Source organism: Macrobrachium nipponense, chromosome 3, assembly GCF_015104395.2.
Source record: "Macrobrachium nipponense isolate FS-2020 chromosome 3, ASM1510439v2, whole genome shotgun sequence".
In the NCBI taxonomy this organism is placed as follows: domain Eukaryota; kingdom Metazoa; phylum Arthropoda; class Malacostraca; order Decapoda; family Palaemonidae; genus Macrobrachium; species Macrobrachium nipponense.
Genome location: NC_087202.1, coordinates 71,580,381 through 71,605,935, shown reverse-complemented (window position 1 = coordinate 71,605,935; position 25,555 = coordinate 71,580,381). Strand labels below are relative to the sequence as shown.

The following is a 25,555-nucleotide window of genomic DNA, read 5'->3' as shown; positions in this document are numbered from 1 at the left end:
CAATAATTCCCCGTACACACAACATAAACAATAATGTAAAAAAATCCGTAACATTTTATATGCCAGTCATTGAACTGTTTTTTTTTTTCGTCACTTACACATCTTTTATTAATAAGAATTAACGAGTGCCACCAGGAAAAGAGAAAAGAGCTTACACTCTCTCAGCAATAACTGCAAGAATCAATTGGTAAATCAATAGAGTATCCAAGACAAGATATTGTCATATCTTAAATAATATCGTTCGTTTTCTTTCTTGACGAACATTCAGTCTATCGCTGCTTGCATCATGTTAGGCGACATCCACACAGGAGCGGTAAACCGTTTTCTTTCAAATTCGTTTGTGGAAGCGTTTACTTGAGGGGTACTACTTCCTAGGAAAGACAAGCAGCCATGATTTAAACGTCTCCCTCTTCTCCCTTTTAGGTTGGACGACCAAGAACTCACCATGGACACCCGGAGACAGTCGGAGAAACAACTCCAAAAGTTCCGCGAGAAGGAACGAGCTCAAGCCACCAAAATCAGCGATGAGGAGAAGAGGAATTCGGCCATAACGAACGCCATGAAACACTGGGAGGTCATCAAAAAGGATCACAGAAAACTCGTTCGCAAACCCAGCGAGAGCTCCACTAGTAAGTCAAATTCGATACTTGGAACAGGTAGAAGTGTAGTGTTCACTTTTCCTGGTCTCTTCCAATGGCAACTTGATTGAAAGTCTCCGTAAAAGCAGTTTAAAACGTTATCATCATCAATTAAGCCTAATGCTGTTTTTGCTTTTCAGCTGAATAGACTCATACTTTTACATTTATACTCGTAGCGTGGAGGACGCGTGTTACAAGATGCCAGCAGTCAGCTGACTTGAACATTTGAAAGGGGCTGTTCAATTTCTCTTGAGTTTAATAACACTCCATTCCAACTCCAGCGGCTCAGCAAAACTTCTATCAAATCCGATTGCAGTAGACATCAAAAAGCATATTGAAATTATATGAAAAAAACCTTAACTTTGAAAAGAACAGAATCTGAACGAGCGTACTTCATCGAGTGAAAATTCAATGCGTGTGTGTGAGTGTGAGGTTGAGTGTGTGTGTGTGTGTGTGTGTGCGTGTAAATAAAGAGAATGCCACGGAGGAAAATGAAAAACGAGAACTGCCGAGATTTTCATTTTCCTCCGTGGCATTACCTTTATTTGTACATAGTATCACGTTTTATATCTTCGTGATCAAGTTATTCATATATATGTGTGCGCGCGCTTATGTTCTGTTACACATTACGCAATACCTCCCGGAATCAATTTCCTTGGAGCGTTCCTATGAAATAAAAGCAAATAATTTTCCTCATGTCAGAAAGAATACAAAGAAAGCAACCGGAATCCCACTCGACAGACAGCCTGATGCAATGCAGAGCGTTCGAGAAGCGTCGGAATTCTACCACTTCCACATCACGCTCCTAATCAGGGACACAAAAGGGGCGGCGTGGCGCCTTCAGTGTTTTGGTCTCTTCCCGAAGTGCTTCATGCAGAAGTTTAATAATCAATTCCTTCATAAAAGGCACTGACTTGTGCCTGGGGTCTCTCCCTGTCGCGGAGAGGCGGCCTTAATAAGGGCATCAGAGAGAGGTTCGTGGCGGAGGAGAACGGAGTCACACGAACCTCTGTCACCAGGATGTCGTCCTGATTATGGATCACGAGATGAGGAATTTCTCTCGGTAGCTGAGGTCAGATCTGCAGCTGTGTAACAAAATATCTATCAGAAGACTTCCTTTTTTTTCTCTCTCTCTCTTTCTCTCTCTTCCTCCAGCAGACCACCAGGAATTAATAAATCAAAAATAATGGCCACTTCTGCCACGCCGTTCGTTCGACGGACTGAATTTTGCACGCGATAAAAGACGTTGAGTTCAGAATGTTGGTTGAGAGAGAGAGAGAGAGAGAGAGAGAGAGAGAGAGAGAACAAATTCAAATATTCTAATCCTGATTTTGCCTAGCATTTACATTTGGAAATAGATTTTATAAAAGATATGACGCTAGAACGACCACAGGACATAAAATGAATAGAATCTGAGGGGGTAAAAACGCTATCTGAAGATTCCTTTAACATTCTCTGAAAAAAACAAGGAAAAAGGAGAGGTTTTCCAGAATATTCTGTCATGAAGTGCATTTCATAGGTTGGTCTTTTGAATATCTAAATGTTTATAAAACTAAAGTTTTATCAATCTTATTAGTAGACTCGGCCAACGAAGCTCGACAGAGGTTCCGCATTCAACCTTGTCGGTTTGTTTGTCTGTATTGCGTCTCAAAATGATATCGTTGAAGTCAAAAGATATCTTACCAAGATTTTGTTTAAGGGTCCAGTAAGGCTTAACTAGATTTTAAGATGAATCTAGACTCAGGTGCGAATTCAATACACCTTTTATGATTGTTGTTATTATTGCATGATAGGGTAATGTTTCAGAATTTTTCGTCATTTGCTATAAGTATGGCGAAAAAATCGACCATATTTTTGCCATGCAACCATCAAAGCTTTCAGACTTGATGGATACGGAAAAGTTCCCTAATCTTACGAATTACATATTCCTTTGGCTAAGTAGATCTGAACTATATTAGTATTTTCTAGACCACTCAAAGTTCCGATTTAGTAACAATGTGAGTTTTATCAACTCGTTAGTCTTTAAGAAGAAGTGATAAACTCCAAGTCAGACGCATAAACAGAAATTGTCACCTCTCTCAGAATTGCACCAGAAATCAGATTGGGAGCAATGAAGATGATGTTAACTTCGGGAGTACGCTATTTGGTGTGAGCTCTCGCGAAGTTATGTGCTAGTGACCCCCAAGGGTTTTAGACCAGAATGTATACACCTTTGCGGCGTGTTTAGTACAGGCCCGTTGGGGATTACCGTAACAACAGAAACAAAAAAGGGAACATTCAAAAATATAATGACCCTCAAGAAATATAAATCCTAGATAACGACCCCCGGAAATCCTGGGGTCTCTATCTAGAAAAAAAAAAAACTTATTTGGAATTCCAAGTAGATCGTCACTTCTTTAGGCTTTTAAGAAAAGACCAACAAACTCAATTTTCCTTTTCTGAGTTGCTGTTGAACTTGAAACACTGAGTTCCCGTGAAAGCGTAGTTTACATAACGAGCTTTTTTTTTTCAACGCTCTAGGGCAAGTCCAAAAATTTCGGTAGTACATATATGTGAAAGGATTGTCTTCCCCCTTACTTTTTGAATGGCCATGCCTACCACATTTACAGCCGTAGAAGAAAGTAAAGTATAAATAATAGGGTAAATTTTCTCTAAAATATCGACCCATTTTTATTGATTTACACACGACCATTATTAGACATGTGTGTATGCCATTGGTAAATGTGAACTACATATAGGAAAGAGAACAGTTTTGTACAGTGCAGGCTCCATGACATACTAGGTTATCGAAAGGGTGTTAATTTAGAGGCTACAAAGAAAATTGTTTGTCATATAGAGACCTACGTAGGAGATAATAATTTACCTTGGTCCTTGCTGATTTTCAGATAAAACTCGTCTATTTCTCATTACTAGTTGCATGATCTTTGCAAAGTCATAGAGTTTGTGTTAAAAATGCCAAAAGCTTCATGAGAAAGTTGGCTAAGTTAACAGTTAATATTGAAAAAGTTTACTTTATCATGCCCGATAAGACTGACCATTAATTAATAGCTGTTCATATTGCAGGCGCGAGTGACCAAGTGCCTTCTAAAGAAAGCGACGCAGCCGAAAATTCAAGTGGCTTTTGTGGAGACACTATTTCCGATGTCGGCGAAGAAGCAGAGGATGATGATGATGATGAGGAGGAGGAGGAGGAGGAGGAAGGAGAGGAGGAGGAGTTAGGTGTGACGATAACAAGTGACCAAGGGTATATCTTGAAAGATGGAGAAAGTAAGCAAAACAGAGAATTGCAAGAGGATGATCGCGTTTCACTGATCTCGTCCGCCACTTCCAGTGGCATATCTGATGTTAGTTTAGTACAGAAAAATTGCGAACGGAGGTTAAGCTCTGTCGAGATGCATTTTGCAAAGGAAAATATTCCCCTGAACTCTACGACGAGGTCCATCAAACAGTGCACGATGAATAATGCTCCTGGCTCAGAGACCAAAGCTAACTTACCAAGAAGTAAATCTTATACAGATATGAGAGTCCTGAGGAGAAAAAATTCCTGTGATATCGACCGTCCTGTGAGACCTAAATCAGTCCGAGGTTCAGGCTCTCACAGGTCAGAAACTGACGGTACAAATGGAATAGTCAAAGGCAACGAGAAGATCAGTTTAGACTCCAGGATAACTCTCCCGATTAAGAACGTGCCCGTCGTCCGTCGCAGTGGAGCAAGTGGAAGGTTGGGCAGCGCCAGGGCAGGGTCGGGAGATAAGGCAAAACCGAGAATCATGGTGAACAATGAGATAGCTAAAAGAAGCAACTCGAAGAACGCCGACTTACTGAAAAAGACCGAGTCTTTCAAGAACTCGAGTCATCTTCCTGATAAAGTGGTGACTGCTGCCATCACAAGGGTCAGATCAAATCTAAGTCTTCCTACACAGGGACCGGAAACGCCCATCTCACCCCGAAGTGCCATATCAGAACCCTCTGAGTTGGACTCCAGCTCTGATGCAGAGTCAACTGCCACTGCCACAACCACCAACACAGCGGTCACAGCCACTAGCAACCCCGACGTTTCTAACCTTCCTACGAACCGTAGCAGTCAGCACAACCTTGCAGACTTGAAAGTGCCTCTTACACGCCCCAAGGATCCTGAAAGGTCGATTGTTGAGAGGGGTGACAAATCTGTCCAAGCGATTAATCCGAACACTTCGGGAATCCTGCGTGAACAGGGACCAAATTTCCTAGCGGAACTTGAAGGAGATCGACTGAGCCTTTACGGACAAGGAGCTTTGCGCTGCACCGACATTTCTTGGGAGAAGTCTATGGCCGCAGCAGCAGCTACTGCACGCTTCCAGTATATGAATTTCGAGGATATCATTGACATCTTCCCAAAGCTGAGGGTGAAATTCCCAAGGCTTGAAAATTTCATATTTGTTGAAACTCATCTAGCCAAGTGTAGCCAGTTAAATGCTCTTGCAGAATTGCACCAGGTAAGAATCCAAGACATTTGCATAATATATTTGGATGTCTAAAGATGCTATAATATTCAAAAGCTATCAGAACACTTCTGCTATTTCTTTAGCTCATGCAGTTTACAGTTTCCAATGAACTATGTGCTTGCAGGTCACTGCTCTGGATGTTGGTGAAGAAGGAAATCCCCTGACCCAAGTGCCGCACTGGAGACTCTACGCGATTTTCAGGCTTTCTCACTGGGGTTTGCGGATCATCAATGGCAGAGAGGTAATGAACAACAAATGTTATCTCGTTTTTACTCATTTAAAAGCCAAAATCTCCAAAACAGGTTTTTCTGCTTTTTTATTCATGCATTATTATTATTATTATTATTATTATTATTATTATTATTATTATTATTATTATTATTATTATTATTATTATTATTATTATTTTGAAAGTTCATTTTCTTACCTGTAATCAAATAATGGGAAATGCGCTGTTTGAGTCCTCACAAATTTCTCGCTACATTGTAGAATTATAATAAATGTAATCCTACTAGCTCATTTTCCATATTTTTAGTAGTAGCCACAGTATTTTTAAGGAAGTACACATCAATGACCGGAGACTTAACGAGAATGAAAATTCTCCAGTGAAGAAAACTTCATAACTAGTTTACATAAACACACAAACTAGAACACGCAACTGATCACTCTTTGGATTGCATGCTCTGATATTACAAATATACTTTTTCCAGTAATGCTCAAGATATAATATCTACATAATAAAATGCAATTTTGACCAATATATATATATATACAATTTTTTTTTTTTTTTTGAGATATTCCACAGTTTAGGCCTATGGTGGTGAGAGCTATGTTTAGTTCAATTATTTTGCAGCCATTTTTGTTGCAAATGGAGACACATTTTTGAGGAGACAGGGGGCAATATTTTTTGAGTGTGTCAGCTAGATGCTTTGAGTGCATTTTTTTTTTTGGAGATGGAGTTTCATTTTTGATTATCCTGCTTGGAGATATAATATTTTTTGGAGACTTGTTTTATTCTACATGGAGTTATTGGTGAAATAGAGGTAAGTATTTTTTATTTGCCGAAACAGAGGTGAATATTTTTTGTTACTGGAGTGGTGGTTTTATTAACACGTGGTTATTGGTGAAATAAGAGGGAATTTGGTGTGGTGTGGTTATTATATAAATGGAGGTAATATTTTCATCACTGGGGTGGTATTATTATTAAGATGGTGATTTATTTATATATGGAGGTGGCATTAATCTTTGGGGGTGACCTTTTTTGTGGTTATGATTTTTTTTGAGTTGAATTCCTTGAGTTTTTACGAGCCAAGAGAAGGGTTCTGTGGTTCTTTTTGGTTTCGTGAATTGGAGGCGAGTGGCATTACTGCATTGTGGTCCTATGGAGATGTTGTTTTTTTATATTCACCAGTGAGTTATTTTTTGGAGACATATAACTGCCAAATTGTGAGTTTACCATAGTTTTTATCCCGAATAGGTGATAATTTTTTATATACTGTAATTGGGCAGTATCATGTGAGAGTTATGTCTTTGAGACAATTTTTGAGCACCTTGGTCATATCCTGGAGATAATTTTGTGGAATGTGCTTACGTGATTTCAGTATATGATTTCACTATATAACGTTTTTTTGACAATCATGGGTTTCTGAAGTTGGAAGTCTGACTAGAAATTTTTAATGCTGCATTTCGAGCACCTGACATGTTCGCAGGTGGATTTTTGCTGAATATACTGTGATGAGTCCGGTGTGATGACTTTTCCTCTAGTGGTGATTGCTCAGAGTTTTTGCAATATCTGGAAATGTTGACCATAGCATTTCATGAAAATGCACGTGTAAGGGGTTGCTTTCTGGCCGTGTCCGATCAAAGAAAAGTTGCGGTGGCAAAATTCCGTAACTATACATATGGCATTTATGGGGAAAATGCGGGGTTATGTATATCATGCATATATTATGTGCTTTGTGATGGGGGAAGTTCACTTGTTATTATTATTTTTCATTTTTATTTTTTTTTCCTTTTCTTACGAGAGATGTAATCGGGGTTGAGCTTTAAATAGCATTTTTTTTTGGACGGGACATGTAATTTGTTGGGCTTTGTGAATTGTATGATGGGCGTTTTGAAATTAATTATATGAGCAGTGAGGGGTTTTTGCTGTTAGACATTGGAGAGTTTTTACTGATTTTGTGGGTTGTTGAAATATCAGAGCTTGAGAGAACATTTGTCAGTGATTTTTTCGGGTCTGGGATTGTTACGTGATTTTTTTTTCTTGGGCTCATTACTTTTTTCTTTTTTTTTTACTTGTGAGAATTTGTGAGTTTGAAACGTGATGACAGAAGTCTGTGGAGTTCCTGTGAGTCTGAGTTCTGGAGTGTGTGCTTTTGTGTGAATTTGGTGAAATTTTTTTTTTATTATTGGAGAATTAAGTTAGAGAACTTAAACATTTTTTTGCGGGGTTGTGATAATGACTTATGATTTGGCGATCCTTGGAGTTCCTTCACGAGTTGAAGGTAGAAATTAGTTCAGTGGTCATATTAAATGGAGCTAATTGGGAGACGTTCAGTTAGTATTTTTGGGATTCTTGAGGTCATTATTTGACAGAAGTATGTCTGGGGTTAATTCTTTTTTGATTGACGGATGACTTGATTGACATACTTAAACACACCATAATCGCCGTTCCCCGACGCTAGCAAGACGCCCACCAGCCGTTGCAGAGATGTTGCTGTCGTTTGCCTACATAAGAGAGTTCCTACAAGTCTACGGAGTTCTACAGCGCTTTTGGGTCTACAGAAGCCGTTGGATGTCTTCCACTGGGAGACGTTTCGCCTTCCTACAGCGTGTTACGAGTCTGTGCAAGCAGTTGCAGACAAAGAGGGATATTCAAGAATGCAAAATGAGAAAAGTTTATACACCCAATTGTTTTTTGGAGATGAAGCGTGATAGCCAAGACTTTGTGCTGCCAGAGACGTGCAGTTATTACTATATTTTGTGTTTAATGAGCCGGCCAATGTATATATATATATATATATATAGATATATAATATATATATATGAGCTATTTTATGTGGCCTTTTGCTAGGCTGGGGCTAGCCAGGATGGTGGCCGAGCTAATCTGTAAAAAGGAGGAATGTACAGATTCATCATTTTTAACTTCCCTGCAGACTGAGAGTTCGGGCGACAGCTTAAGAATGCCGATGACTCTTTTTTTGGGTGGTGTGATGTTAAAGTTCCTTATCTAAGCATATCAGTGCCATGAGAGCTTGTTCAAGGTGCCTTTTAAAACTGGCTGCAACCAGTTACCGAAGGGTGTGAATTCATGTGTACGTGTACGAGCTATGTCCGTTCTTAATGGCATGTATTAGGCAGAAGGATGGAGACGGTTACGGGGAGAAAAGGCAGAATGCCGGGATAGCTCTGCAAAAGTTTATCTATTTCAGTGTGTGATATTCCAAACTGCAATGGGCGGATCTAGTGGAGGGGACTAAGTGTCCTAGTGAGGGGGACTGTATTTTGGAGAAGAGATAATTGAGGCATCCAGTGCTAAAACCCACACTCGCCACAAATTTGAGAAATGCATTTTATCATACATCTGGAATCCCCTTCGTTTCCTCTTTCGAATGGTATAAGTGAGTGTATATTTTGATGATGAGAATATGGTTCAATTTTGCATTATATGATCTGTACTTTTGTAAATAACAGCATTAATTTTGCTCATCAATTGCACAATCAATCATACAATCAATCAGTCAATCAAATTGTGCACAGTCTAATTTTTTGTTCATATATAACATCATATTTTTGGGGTGCTAAACCTTACAAAAATTCAAATCTGGCGAAAATATCTTGAAAAATAAAAGAGTTATGGCCTTTTTAAATTTATACATTTAAAGGCCATTTTCTCCATTTTTTTAAAATGTGGTGAGTATGGGTTTTAGCGCTGGACGCCTCAATTGGTGTTTGACCATTACTGATTAAGACTATTATTTCACGGGGGGTTATTAAGTTACTTGAACTATGAGTTATCATTCTATTAATAATCCTGTAAGAATCTGAATTATTCAATTAGTACTTTGCTTTGAATAAACGTATATTTTTGTAGCTTCAACTCTGATTTGGTGACCTCAGATAATGGAGTGGAGGTTGCGAGAGAGAGAGAGAGAGAGAGAGAGAGAGAGAGGAGAATGTGTTACCAGACAAGGTGTTACCAGCAAGTCTTCCGCTCTTGGCCTAACATTACCTATGTGAATAACGGGGGCGATGCTCCCGTTGTTAGATATATATATATATATATATATATATATATATATATATATATATATATATATTAACTCCTGTGAGTAAAATGATTATGTACTGGTGATAAACTATACTTAGACTTGCTGCTGTCTAGTCCAAGGACGACTTCTCACCGCAGACTAATATATAAGTACGCAGCATGAAGAAATATCTTTCACGCTTTGAAAAGTTACTGAATTACTTTGGATCAGGACTTGGCTTTTCAACCCTCTTGTACTACATAACTGTTACTTTTGGCATTATGGGTTACTATGCTATAGTAGATTCACATCAACCGTGCATGTGATATCTAGGCCCGTCCCTTACGACGATCCTGTTTGGCTGTTGATAAGCAAGTCACAGGGCCGGAAACTCTCAGTCTCTCTCGAGAGTTCACATAGGCAGGATGAATGTTCCACTTCTGAGAGATAAGTTTCAAAAGTATCCCTCAGGAGAGGTGGAACATACATCCTGCCTATGTGAACTCTCGAGAGAGACTGAGTTCCCAGCCCTGTGACTGGCTTATCAACAGCCGATCAGGAGCGTCGTAAGGGACGGGCCGAGACATCACATGCACGGTTGATGTGAATCTACTGTTGTTGGAATTATCTCAGCAAACATAACAGTAATATAAAACAGTAACACTACATTTAGCAACACTGGTAATTGCACGGCAAACTGCACCTTATCATTAATGAGTCTAATACCAATATATCCCTTTTTTTCAGTAATATCTGATTAAGATCCAGTGATCTTGACACAGTCTTAATCCAATCATAATGAGTTGGTACTATATGGTGTAAGTTTTAAACCCAGTGTCATAACATATATATTACATAATTATATATTACATAACTATATATTACATAACTATATATTACATAATTATATACTACATAATAATCTTGTTTAAGCAGAAGTGCACTGAAACATATTTTACCTTTAGATACAAAACATTACCAGATGGGGAAAGAAAGAAACCATCCTTTTATCCACACAGAAATCATATCAATATTTTGCATCACACTACACTACTCCACCTTTGTTCAAAAACGGGGTCGTTTGCGTACTTGTTTTATGTGAATTTAAGCGATAACGGCATTAAATCTGGCATCATGGGAAATACTACGACAATCTTATAATACAAACTTTTTTCCTCACAGAAGTCTCACCGGAAGCTTTTCACCCCTGTGTGACCCTTTAGTTTCCTCTCGTCCTCCTGCTAGTTCCATCTCGTATCCTTTCCATACTGGATTTATCTTTCCCTTCTTCCCTTATCCCCTCCTGCGCAATCCTTTCTTTCATCGTTTTCATCTCTCCCCCTTTGCCCTCATTATCATAAACCATTATGTCGGTTAGTGGTTTCGTGCCGGAGTTATTCGTCGTGCATCTCCTCCATTGATTCCAGATCATTCGCGTGCCGGGGGTCCTCCCAAAACTCACCTGCAAGCTTATCTTTGTTTTTGTTTTGGTCAGCCTCAGGCATCGCTTACATGAGTCTTCAGCATCAGAAAAAAAAAAAATAAAAGAGGAGCCATTTCATGCTTGCTTCATAGGGCTCAAGAGAATTTCCCGGGACAGTAGGTCAACGGCCAGGTGCCATTATGTTTATTGTCATCACGTGTGTGTGTGTGTGTGTGTGTGTGTGTGTGTGTGGGTGAGCACGTGAGGACATCATCCCAGATGCGCTTTCTTTTCCTTTTCATAATAATAATTGCTTTAGTGAGACGTCTAATTGCCCTTATCGTGACGCTCGCAAACAACTGCGAAAGATTTTGCAGAAGTGTCTGCCGCAAGCGAAACCCAATGCGGAGGAATCCCGTTCACCTACTGATCTCAATCTTTCACAAAGAAAATGAAATGACACAAGAGCAAAACAAGCGACGGCTACGCCAAACACGAAAATGGAATTGCAGTAAAACGCTATTCCTACGTGTAGGGTTTAACAAAAGAAACGACACACCTACATCAAGATGTCAGAAGAAATGCAGCTCAGAGCGATTATAAAGGATCAATAAAGAAAAACGACTGGAGGAATGGGGCCGAAGACAAAGTTGTTTTCGTTTAAAAGGAGAACAGACACGACAGATACCGCTGGAAAAGAACAGAGAAAAAAAGGAAGCTAGCTAAGACCGAGGAATGACGATCTTAATTAAAGAGTGAGGTTTAGTTTCTTAAAAAAAAAAGATGATCCATCGTATTTTATAATATATAAAGAGACGACTTATACTTACTCAAAAAAACCTTCGGTTTATGTTCTCAAATGGCTACTGGATTACAAAAATTACCAAATTAGAAAATGGAACGATGTCAACTTATAAGACGACCAAAGCACGAATAAACAATTGTACCTCAAAATTCATCCTTATTTTGGAGAATCATATTTTCCTGTGGCACAAACTTAACAAAGAAGTTAAGCTTCTATAACAAAATATCATGAGACCCGGTTAGCATGCTCGAGTGAATGGGGGTAAACATAAACACAATCACGACTGAGTCATTTAGTTGTTTGAAAACAGGTGAAACCAGGCGAGAACCGAGTTCGTTTTGTTATGACGTGAAACTGAGTTTCCAGATTATAACTATGAAAATAACTATGTTATTCATGAGTTTGCCGATAATTTACAATAACAGAGATTTACAAAAGGAAAAGAATTGTGTCAACAAACATTATTACCCAGTAATACCCTAAAGATAAACTGCACATAAGGGCTAAGTCTTAGTTGCTTTTGACATAAAAAGGAACAAATATTAGAGCTATATAATTTATGCAGCAACCTGAGAGCACGGCATCCTTCATAGTTCTGTGAAATGAACAGATCAAGTTGATATTACAGAGAAAATCATTCCGTGGGCTGAATATAATTTCTAATTAGTTTTAGCACACATGAGAAAGTTAATAACCACACAAAAACTCATAATAGGAAAGGGGACGTTTCAATAATCTAAACAGTGCAAGACTTTATTTCAGGCAATTTCAGTCGCGGACGGCCGCTGGGGATTGCCAGTCTTCCTACACAGTTCTTTAACCAAGAAGGTTTACTTCTATGGTTGACAAATTGAAAGGACAGTCAGTGCTTTGGTAATATGATTTCCACGATTTTACTACGTAATTACAGTATGATTTCCACTCGCATGTACCACTGACAATATGGGAGCTCATGGTGACAAGTCATCTGACAGAACTTTATGCTTCTGAATTTGCCAACACTCAGTTTACAGCGCTAACACTAGTATGGTTGAAAATTGGTTGAACAAGTATTTAGATATTTAGCCTTGATACGACAATGACATATTTCACAAGACAATACGGTTATTGTTGAAAGACTAACAAACAACAAACCTATCCATAAAATTTGGGAGTCGTCCGGTTCATGAAACATACAATGACGTGAGCACTTCAAATTGGAAGTACATAGTGATAGGCTTCCGATGTCTTATGATGCGAGGATTTTTTTTACATACCATATATACATATGAGTATATATATATCATTATTAGTATATATAATATACATTTATATATATTATATATATATATATATATATATTATAATATCTCTCTATATGTATATATATATATAGATATATATATATATATATATATATATATATATATATATAATATATATATATATATATATACACTTTCAAAAATCACAGTAGATGCACGTGACCTCATTATATAAGCGAATACCACAGGAAAATGAAAGTCAGAAGGTAGTGTGTGTGTGTGTGTTAGTTCAGTAACCTAAAATTTATACATGGAAGACCTGTTCTCGATTTTCCTTTGAAGGAGTATTTGTGGCAGCGAGGCTAATAATGTCTGGCCACTGGGGAGAAGTCTTAGCTGACTTTCCACAAATAGCTCAAACATTCGTCTCAATGAAGCAATAAGAATGACTTTTTAAACCTAAACTTAAAGTTTTGAATCATGTAAATCACTTTTAGTGGATAAGGTCCTTATTACATTTTTGGATTGCACGAGGGAGACTCTATTCTTGGGCATTAGCTACGAATAAATTGTCTTAATGAACAAAAGCACATCTATTGAAACGTTCTGGATCCCATGATAATCTTTCCTAAAATTATTTAAAAATTTTCATTCCGAATCAGCAAAGGAGTGATGATGCCGTCTCTAAGAACTTCAGTATTTTATGATCTAATCTTTCATTGACAGTTATATTCCTTGCACAACCCCTCAGATAGCTCCAGTGCTGAACAATTCTTACTCATTTATAAAGAAAATATCCTGAAGTATCATAAAACCTTGTGGTATTCATTAACTAGTGAAGTGTCCACTTCCCTATTCAAAATTTCACAATAAGCGTTGCACCACTAAAGCAATTAGTAAATTAATTAGTTTTAATATAGCAGCATATTGAGAACCTGAAACAATAATTAAGAGCCACGTTCTGTCGCTGCCACCGAAAGAACGTCGCCAAATTTCTGTGCTTTCATTTGTTGGTGAAACCTTTCTAAAATCATCATTAATAAATGGCTGACATCGTTTCCGAAGCTACCTCGTGAATTCTGTCGGCAGGCGGATCAAGCAATCAGAATCGATATGGCTCACATTATGGGACAGAATTTTAGAAATTAAATCCTATAAAATATTGCATAATTTCTCAAAAATAAAAACAACTCGGACTCTCGATAAAAGCGGCGAACAAAAACGTGGCACAGGCATAAGCTACATCAAGAATTGGATTTAAAAGTGTGAATTTCCCCTCGGTCGAGAAATGCAGCGCCATGACAGCGACCAGACATCTCATCCGCTTCATGCATACGGTGCGGGTCGTTATGCTGAGATCGCATCCCGACTCACAATTTAGCCCTGTTTTCTGGAAACCAGAATGTCATGGGGAGAAAAAAAAAGGAAAAAGCTGTTTTCAAAGTTTAACGATCATTCGCTTATGGCAGAGGGGAAAACTCAATTTTACCGTAGCGGGTGTCAACAAAAGTATGAGTATGAAGAAAATGTATTAAGATTAAGACGTAAGACTAAATTAGTAATGCTGTTAACAGAGGGAATCTAAACTACGAGGATCATAAGGCTGTTAAACTTTCATCTTCAAACATCTTTAAATTTAAAATAAATCATGAAATAGAACGGATACATCATAAATGCACAACACATCCTCTCTATGCCTCTCATTATATATGTATATATATTATAAACAATATATTATATATATATATATATATATATATATATATATATATATATATATATATATATATATGTGTGTATATATATATGTGTGTGTTTTATATATATATATATATATATATATATATATATATACACATACACACACACACACACACACATATATATATATATATCTATATATAATATATATATATATATATATATATGAATATACATATATATATATATATATATATATATATATATATATATATATATATATATACTATATATATAGAGAGAGATAGAGAGAGAGAGAGAGAGAGAGAGAGAGAGAGAGAGAGAGAGACCTACCACTGTGATAGCAAATATTACTACCCAGACATTTCTGAATGAATTGTCAATGTCATACGATGCTAATAATCAGCTTACCAAAACAAAATAATGCCTAATTAAATTGTGAGGATAACTTTGGGAGAGGAAATGCTCCCTAGATGACTGATGAGCCTCCTCTTATGTTGTGAAAGTTTATCTTTTTATTAGGCCTCCAAAATATCGGGAACAAAACGACTGAGTGTGCAAGTGAAAGGGCTGTTGCCTTGTATAATAAGGCGCCCTATGAGGTTATGTTAGACTTGCGATAATCTTACGCTAAGTCGGTTGGTTATGCACTTCCATACTCATTGGAGTGTCTTGGGGTTTGATGATAACTTTCGAAGTAAGGTATCTTCTTTCGTTATGACGACGATGTGTTAAACTCATGATGATATCTTCTTTCTGATGCGAGGTTCTAGTAGAAAACACGAAGTATAAAAAATACTTATATTCTTCTGAGATTACATGATGAATATCAGATAGGATTGTACAGGTCTTCTAATGACGATGGCTTGATCGCTTCTGCCAATGATGATGGCTAATTCAACTCTGACTACCATCTCGGTTACAAATCATAAAGGAAGCAGACAGAAGCTCGAACATATGAACATACATGCAGATGACATAGTTACAAATCACGTAGGCCGTTTGAATTATAGGTCGCAGTAGTTGTCTCAAGCAGGAAGCTTGGACTAATGTTTTCAAAACAAATGAAGGACCACAGGTGACGGCACGTCATCTTAGCCTACTTTATTGTATACGTCATCTTAGCATACTTTATCGTCTCTCCTGCAAGCAATCTGGTTGACCTCTTTAGTTTTAGTTTTTTATATATATGGAATAACATTCCATATTTTTATTATGTAACTCTTACACATGCCATAGATATCAATGCAGGTTGTAAACCTGTTAATGCCTGTTATAGAAAACAGTATATGAATATCGTAGCTTTAGTAAGCCGCACTGGTAGGACACTACTTCTCTAGAAAACCCTCAAGGCAGATAAATGCCTAGTGGAAGGTTGTGAACCCTTAGGGGAAATGACCCTGAACGGCAGATGAACTCCCTCCTGAGGTCAGCAACAACAACCAACGCCAGAAAAATCTTTCTAATGAGAACAACTGCACACTAGTGCTCTTGTAGGTGCCAGTGGTTTGGGGTATAGTTATATCGCGCCAAAAAGAGAGTGCCTACTTAAGAATTGTGGACCCATCGGCAAGAGGAAACACTCCTCATGTATAAACGACCATTCATTTACTCCAGTGTGATTCCCGAAAAAACAAGTAAAGACTTCGGGGCAATCGAGCTTTCTGTACAGCATATAATGCTGTATGAAACTCTCAGCCACAGCCAGGTGGTGACCTGTGTAGGTGCCAGATGCACGATCCATCACTAACCTTAAATAAATTAAAAACTACAGGGGCTAGGGGACTGCAATTTGGTATATTTGATGATTGGAGGGTGGGTGATCAACATACCAATTTGCAGCCTTCTTGCTTCAGAAGTATTTATTTTATTTAAGTAGTTTTTTAAGATCTGAGGGGGGACAGAAGTGCGGACGTGCAAACAAATAGCCCTCTCAATAGTTTTCTTTTACAGAAAAATAAAAAAACTGTGGAACTTTTCATGGGAGAAAATATCCCCTTAATGGCAGGTAAGCCTCTCGTCTAAGCCCATGGCAACCACACTTTTCACTCCTTTGGAATGCCCGAGAACAGCAAATGTGGCATTCTCGTTGTTTTGACAATGCTGGAAGTAAAAGCCGAGAACTATGAATTCATGAGGAAAACCAACATCCGAGTGCTCTAAATCCCTTGGAATTACGAGTGTAAGGCCAAGCGCTGGGACCCATGAGGTTGTTCAGCAGTGAAAAGGAAATTGAGAGTAATGGTGTTACAAGAAGAAAACTTCTCAGTTGCACTATAAAACAACTGTTAAGAGTGGCGGAAAGTAAGATGGAAGAAGATGATATGAGCAGAGGTACAATAAAAGGAATGCAAGGGCTTGCAGATAGGGGCAAAAAGTCACAGCTGCCTCATACTCAATTAGTATCTTTATTTGGTTATCACAACAAGACAAGAGAACACCTCATACCTTACAATCCTTTTGCGATTACCTTTTAAATGCTGGTCATCACGTGAAGGTATGGGAAGATCTTTCCCAATTTTTTACCTCTATCTTTTGTTTTAAGTTAACCGGAGGCAATTCGTATGCTATTCGTCACCCACGTCCTCATCTTGTTATTCGATCTTATATTCATAGTCACGCTCACCTATTGTCCAACATTTGTAATGACGACGCAGAGATTACAGTATTAAGTAAAGATGCCTTTGTAACAAACTGAAATGACTGGGAAAGAACAGTAAAGCTGAAGCTATATTATATTCAGTCGTAGAAAATTCAAACGTTTAATAAAATGTAGAAACATTCTAAAAGATGTATAACGTTGCAGGTAACAGAAGACGAAAGGACGGACGCAGCGCTCATGTTTTCCCCTCTAAGCCAGCTGGCGTTTACCTGCCTGCCTAAAGACCAGCTGGCTGCCTTTTTATCCTCTCATAACCACAATAATCCCGACAATTCCCCACAACCTCCAGGTAAGTGGAATAAATATTTCATCCTGCTTTTTCTCCCCCAAGGCATCGGCGACTTTCTTGCGAGACATACGTATATATAATACCCCATTTTATTGATTCCCGAATACGAAAACTTTCTCATAATTACTCTTAAGACCATTTTGGTATTACAATATAACCTTGCTTTACCAAAGATTTATTTAAGTGTTTATCTTTGGTACTACTTTGTGAAACGATATGAACAAACTGAAATATGGGGCTATGAGAACGAAAAAATCCTGTATTTGTAATGTATGCACTTACTATACAATATGCACGTAGACTCACACACACACACACACACACACACACACACACACACTCATGCCTTTACCTTCACAAGTGACTTTCCACTCAAGGGGACCGATATTATTCTGGCTGAGTTGTCACTTTTTGAATAGATTCTTTTCTTGGCCTCTCTTGTACCTCATCCTTTACCTTGAGTAAAGGATGCTCTAGTTCCACTAACATGAGTGAGTGTCCGTGAAGTTTACATCTTTAATGCATATTTCATCTACTCTAAAACAAGCAAGAAAATAAAGTATGAGCTTTGAGAAACTTACCATGTTGTTTACAGGTAGGTGGGTTATGGTCAGAAAATTTTGTACATATTCATCCATGGCATGACAACCCCTGCCATAATTTTAATTCTCATGACTAGTTCGTTGTATTTTTTTTTACCCTGGGTTTCAGCTCGTCAGAGAGAAGATAGCATCTACTAGATAGTGAGTTACTGACTCATATTTATGTTGTCTGTGTACCTAAAAACAAATAAATGTTTTCCCCCAAATAATCACATGCACACCTTCGTATCTATGTGCATGTGTGTAAGTATGTGCATTAATATCTCTATCTATTTGTATATCACGAATGTAATATTGCAGGTCACCATGCCAATGAGTCAGGTGTGGCCTGCAAGGACGATTTAGATGGCCCACGGCTGAACGTTCCTCACTTACAAGACCTCATAGGAAAGGAAGCTCTTCAATACAGACCGACCGTCAGACTAACGCAGGTAACCGTTAAGTATCATTAAGCAACAAATTGTGTCAGGATTCAGTAAAGGCTGGGGAATCCGGCAACTTCTGCTAATGTACATTTTTTTTGTCATTTATAGATCACCTTGAAAGAATACATTACTGCAACAGTCCAAATAAAGAAAACAGTAATTCACATACTGAATGTTATTACAATGACCGCCATGTAGACGTAAGTGACTTTAATCTCAAATGCTGATACTTGCTCAATATGGTTAACGAATTTTTGGGCCCATTTCAGAAGCGTCGAAAGGTAAATCCTTCATCAACTTACCTGTGGAAGGAACACCTCCTGGATTACTTTGGAAAGAGTGTTTGGTTATAGGTCGTTCGTACTGTGATAAGATAAACTATATGTCCTAAATCCTAGATTCAACTTCAATATAAACATTCTTTAAATGATTCAAATGCTATTTTGTCACAGTTTTCAAGTCTTCCGATTTCCCTTCTTTCTTGAGATAATGGCGGATCTGGAACAACAAACCTTTTCTAGAATCTATCTTTGAAACTAAAGGCAACAGCTGATGCGACATTTTGCATGTCTTCTTCCTCCAGGTCTTTGTGATCACAACCAGCTTATTTTAACATCGTCTGCTTATTTGTCTTGTCTTTCAAAACATCCCAAACCTTCGTTTTAAAATTTATGGTAAACGTCCGTTAATAATCACCATCTACAAAGATTTCCATTAAATAATCTATTTTCCATAATATTCCGGCACCTTCTCCACAATACCGCGCTAAATAACTAACCAACCTTTCTAGTTTAATTATCGTTAGTAACACAGCACCGAAATTCTCATCGTAAGTGATTTTCTCTTTCGATAATGAGAAATAAGAAATTACAGATTTCAAATTCGTTCATTTTCTAGCGTAATCGCTTTCATCCCTAGGAATAGGAACGATTGTCAAAGTTTTCAATCACATGCAATAATCTTTATATTCTGGATATCAATGAGGTGCAGAAACAATCATGATTAAATGACACCCATTCACCTGAGTCCCTTGAATTCGTAAATTATTTTAATTGCCGATAATGCCCGTATTCGCTTTTTACTACAAGTCTCTCTGCAGCTGGCTTACACAAAATAATGCGCTACGACTCAAAAGTTGGAGCACCTTGTAAAACCTACTGCAGTCCATGGTACCTGACTATATTTCATAGGCAGTCAGTCTTCGCAGCTCATAAATTAGACCGAGAAAAAATATTTCCAGCATCGGTGAGATGGGAAACATGAGCATAAATCATGAGCTGGATAAAGGGGAGAAAACCATTAAAAACGGAACGGAGACCAGTACGAGGACCACAGCTAATGTTGCTGATGTTCAAATTGTATATATTTTTATTCACTTCTTAACACTCGTCTGCAATAAATTATCTACAAATACTTGTAAGCGCACTAGAACAAACAACAGGTACTGTAAACAACTTGTTCTTCCATTGGAAAGACATCGAAATGAAGATGCTTAGTTGGTAAACAATAGACAACAATCTTGAAGTCTAAGCCTCAGGATTTAACAGGTACCTCTGTATCTCCCTCTATATCACCGTTCCCTGTCAAGTCACTTGACATGACTTAAATTTCCTATATATTCGTTTACTCCGGGAGTAATCCTACAATCTACTTTGTTGTTGTTGTTGTTAGGGGGGTAGGGGAGCCTAGAAAGGTCTGAAAACTGTGTTTTGCGTTGTGTTGATGATACAGGAATTTTAGGATAGGATATCTATAATTTATTTATTAAAAATCAAAATGTAAAAAAAAAATAATGCGCATGTTAAACAGCAAAGAAAAACTATTTACAATAAAATATAAAGTATTAATTTTAATTTTGATTGGTAAAACAACACTATTTGACCATAGATTTCAGCCCGTGGGCGAGTCAGCTTGTTTTCTTTATTATTGTTCAATTCAAAAGAACCAGAAATACTTAAAGACACGACATAAGGCCAATTAACAGAGACAATTCCCCTTTTGAAATGTACCGGGAAGTGAAGGCAAAAATGCCATTTATTGAGATCAGAGAGCAAATGGGGTCCATATTGAAAACGGCTGCAGCGTTGATTTCTCGTTTATGTGAACCAATCAACGCTCATTTTTTCTGATAATGGTGTTTTTTGCCGAAGCACTTTTACGCTCCCTTGAAGAATTGCTTAACAGTTTTAAACTCTTTATTGCGACAAAATCATTCCAATTAGAGGCGCAAATCACTTGATTTCCTATCCGCACAAAATGAATATAACAAAACAACCAACAAAGCGTGAATTCATTGCAGCTACGCTTACATTTATGAATTTCTTTGCAGAGCAAAGTAACAGTTGAGAAAACTTCGTTCTTTTGATTCTGCTTGACAAGCTGGTGAATTTAGAAGTTGTGAGGAGGATGTTCCTTTATTTCGAATTATTTAATAAAAATCGCTGACTGTAGACGCTAATAATTAGCAGCTGCTTCTGTACAACAGACCACTTACACGGGATACGAAAAAAAAAAAGACTGCAATATTGGAAGTTAAAATTCTATTCGGGAACAAAAAAACCTTATGAAGTGGGCAATGTTTATCATAGAAACTGCACACACATATACATACAAACAGGCTCGCAGGCACACACACACACACAGACACACACACACACACACACACACATATATATATATATACCATATATATATATATATATAGATATATATATTAATATATATATATATATACTCATTTATCCGTTTCCTCTAACAGGAGGTGACTCCTAAGAAATGACAAGATAGCCATCAATGTTACAGTCATAGTTCATCTTTTGAATTGTACAGACATCTTCAGAGAATTTCCACAATACCAGCCACACACACACACACCTAGCGTCTTTACTGTACACACTCTTACACTTCTTGGTACGTATTAAGGCACTTCCTAATCAGTTTCTCTCTTACACCATCTATCCAGCATTTTCATCTCGGCCTCTGCTCTTTTCTACAAGGTAACTGTAATGATAGTATGAGAGAAGGGTGGGGGGGGGGAGGTCATAGATTACTTGAGGTAAGGACAGCATATATCGGGATGTGTGGACAAGCTTTGGAAGGAACTTGAAGTATCTTAGAAAGCCAAGGTCGGAATACATGAAAGAATTATGAGGTCACCGCCTCTTCATGAAAGTAAAATATCAATGCTTACTGTAAATGAAAGGAAAAAGATGAGAGTTAGGAGATGAATTGTTAACAGGAGTAAGAAACATAGATACCTAGCAGTATTAAAGCCATGTGGAGTCTCGAGGTTGATCAGAGTCTTTTGAGATGTGAGATTGATCGGAGTCTTTTGAGATGGGCGAGTCATGTAGAAGAATTTAGAACGTTATGAAGGATAAATTGTATGATTTTGAAGTATTTTTATCTTTGTTTTTGTTTCTGAGCGGGTGGCACAGTAAAATGCTGCCTATTCCAATTACTTGTCCCAAGCCCTTCCCCACTAATGTTCAAGAGGCCTATGTGCTGAGAGCGTTTGCCATTTTGTGATGGCCAGCCACTTAATTTTTTTAGTTTCCAAAAAATTTTGGAGTATAACTGGGAAAAAGAGAAAGACGAGAAAAACAGTTGTTAGGATATGAGTATAAAAGTGTAAGTTGATGGATGTAACAGTGAACAGAATAGCAGGAGGTAAATACGGTCATTATTTGGTTGAGGTGGAAGTGAAAGTAGGTGGCAATTTTAGCAGAAAATTAAAGGTTAGACTGTGGCAATAACTACGTTCAAGAAAGTTGAATTTGATAAGAAAGAAGTTAGCACAAATGTAAAGGGAGGGTGGATGCAAATTGGGTAAAAATTAAAGATGCTGAGGCGGAAGGAGTGTGAGGATAGTACGTAAAATTCAAGACTCCGGTCACTGAGTTAGAATGGAGCGCTATGCATAGAAGCAGGAAGAATAAAAGCAATAAGTGGCAGGGAAAACTTTCAGGAGAGAGAGAGAGAGAGAGAGAGAGAGAGAGAGAGAGAGAGAGAGAGAGAGAGAGAGAGACATTTGACATGCATTCACAAGGAAAAAGACAAGATCATATTAAAATTAACAAGAGGACAGAGTGAAATCGAAATGGATATATTGTAAAATTATGGGGCAATTTATATAAGCACGTTACACAGAAAAAAATTAATTATACTCGATGGACGTAAATTCAAAAGGATGATGAAGGAATGAAGCTTAGAACAAAAGATATGACTACAGAGATTCTTTCTGGAGGCAATTCAGTCCTTAGTCGACGAGGGAGACTTTTGAAAAATTGCTAAATGAAAAAGAAGAGAGGCAGATATGAATGACGCAAAAACGGAATGGATTAAACATAAATTCGAGAGTGACTGTGAAATTGTAAAAAGGGCTATTACAAGGAGGAAGAATGGAAATGCGCCAGGTGTTGGTGAATTGCCAGTGCAGTGATATTAGTGATATTATATTGAAAGGTTGCCAAATGTGTGAAACAGACGTCTGGATGAAGGATACGTTCCAAAGAACCTTATGAGAGGAAGAATTCGTCCTGTATATTTGGGAAGAGGGGAGGGAAATATCAATAATAACACGATATAAAGAAAGACGAATAAAACAGGGGTCAATGGAATAAAATGGGGTCAATGAGAAATTCGTGAATCACGAATTTCTCATGAAAAAGATGCAGAGAAATTTTGGGGGTAAAAGACAACATTTTATATGGTGTGTATACACACCCAGAAAATGGCTGACAGAGCGGACAATGATGGAATGAGGAGGGTGCTTTGGTTTGAATGGCGTTCAAGATCATTTGCTGAGAGGATTTCAATGTTTTGTTAACTTAAAAACGTGCCTCCATCAGGATATAGTATGACCAAGTTTAATTTAGTAGTAAACCTGATTCGTTTTTTAAAATTATTGTTAAGAAAGGCGTGATGAAAACAATTAGGGAAAAACATACAAATGTAGCTCCACGTTCGCGAGAAAAAAACCTTCGCGGAAAAAAAACGTTCGCAAAAACACACACACACACACACACAGGACCAAAAAAGGAATGTGGAGCGACTGATGTCTGTAGATGTATTAGATTGTGATGGCGAAAAGGTAGCTATAGAGGGAAAAATTTGAAAGTATGTGTTAACGGAGTATCATGCATTCTGCACAAGGTACCTTTTAATTTGAAACAGCTACTGGCGACATTGCGAGAATTTACATTTTCCTTTGTGGATAATTTACCAATTAAAGATTTCTAAGTTTCTTTAGTAATTAAGAAAGCGAACGAAGTTGTGAAAGATACGTACGAACCTAAAAGAATCATTATCCAATATCGCTATACATCAATTCATATCAACGGTGAGACTGGTGCAGTGTCAAACATTTAAACAGAAAACTAGTAAAATAAGGAAGTGCAATTTTCTAAACTAATGACGTAAAAATTCCTTTAAATGGGCTATAATTAGAGGTTTCACATTCTAAAAAAAATGTAATACAATCTAATAAATTCATCAGCAAAAATTCATAAACTCAATTTATTACAGTATCTACTTCGAAATAAAAAAAAAATTCCCGTAAATGTCGATACTTTTTATAAGAAGCATGAGAGGAGCACACTGACATCCAAGATGCAAACACCTTTACCTCTTTTTCTCTTTGTTCACGCGAAAGTGAAAGTAAACACGTAATAATCCTGTCTCATTCTCGCATCTGTCATGCATGAACTTCACTAAAACTTTAAAATACAGTAGTGTTGTTTCTGATAAACTGCATCACTTCCCAGATGTTGTGTATGTGTTTACAATTGTTAGATTCAGAACGTCAAGGATCTGCCCGGAAGAAAGTATGAGAGGCATGAGGAAATCTAAAAAATGAGGGCAAAGTTGCTTCGTTATAGGATATCTCAAATGTAAAGTCAATTAAGAAACCGAAGAGATATCGATTAATAATCATGTGAATTTCATATATAATGACATAACGACTTCATTGCGAGAAAGTCCTCTGAACGGGCTATTCATCAGTCAATTGTACGCATCTGTATTTTTCATATATATTGAAATGTCTACCTTGAACTCCTAAATTTGGGTTTTCATACCTAGTAATTTTTTTTATAACTTACATTCAACTTTTCATACAATTCATTTTTGTACGTTTGTGGGGTTCAAATTTGCATTCTCAAAAATACTACGATTAGTTTCATTTTTTCGTAAGCTTGTTATATTATTATTATAATCAAAATAGTCTAGCCAGACCACTGAGCTGAATATCAGCTATCATAGGGCTGGTCATCTTGTTATATTTCTATTAGAGTAAATTATTTGATGAAACAAAAGAATTTATAAAAATTATTTTACATATCGGTCTTAGACCCTCCCATTACTCTCGAACCATTTCATGGTTAGTTGAAAGTTTGTTGGCGTTTTCATATGTTCGGAAAATTAGAGCGTTAATTTACTCTTCTTTCGGAAATGGACCATATCTTGCGTTCCTATGTTTCTTACCAAAGACCAGAACAGAAGCAAGTCATGCTGCAACGGACAATTTTTTGATGAACAGAGGAATTCGTTTGTTTATACGCGATGGGTTAAGTCACTAAGATGTAAATGTGATAATGACAAATTTACAAGAAGTGCTTACTAATTAATATTGAAAAGTACTGTATTGCACGTTTTTAAAATCGAAGATATCCTGACAGGGAAAAAGTATTATGCTCGTTGGGTTACAGATGTGTGGAAATGTGTATTGTTATTTCTCAGTTTTGTAATTATCTTCCTCCCACTGAACGTTCCTGCAGAAGTATTTACTTCCGCCCAAAAACGAACCGAGATATCCCTACTTTTTATTACTCCGCTTCCCACCTTTCTCCTTCCCGCCTCCTCTTGTTTCTCACTTCCACCACTTTTCACTGTCCATTGCTCTTTGCAGGAAGAAAGCTCTGCCCTCATCGCTGCAGGGAGACAGGCGCGTCAGCTGGTCGTGTGGGCGTATTCGTCACTGGAGCGTCTCCACACCCACCACGCCACTTGGCC

The 25,555-nt window shown here is 37.6% G+C and overlaps 1 protein-coding gene across 1 annotated transcript in view; it reads left to right on the top strand.

Annotated features, from left to right (window-relative positions):
• LOC135222217 (leucine-rich repeat-containing protein 49-like) overlaps positions 1 to 25,555 on the top strand; it is a 36,433-nt gene that overhangs the window by 8,267 nt on the left and 2,611 nt on the right. The window contains exons 3-8 of the mRNA XM_064260353.1: positions 424 to 629; positions 3,702 to 5,113; positions 5,247 to 5,363; positions 17,373 to 17,517; positions 18,420 to 18,550; positions 25,452 to 25,555. The exon at positions 25,452 to 25,555 is cut by the window's right edge and continues 2,611 nt beyond it. Coding sequence (XP_064116423.1) covers positions 424 to 629; positions 3,702 to 5,113; positions 5,247 to 5,363; positions 17,373 to 17,517; positions 18,420 to 18,550; positions 25,452 to 25,555 — 2,115 coding nt within the window. The remainder of the gene's footprint in view (positions 1 to 423; positions 630 to 3,701; positions 5,114 to 5,246; positions 5,364 to 17,372; positions 17,518 to 18,419; positions 18,551 to 25,451) is intronic.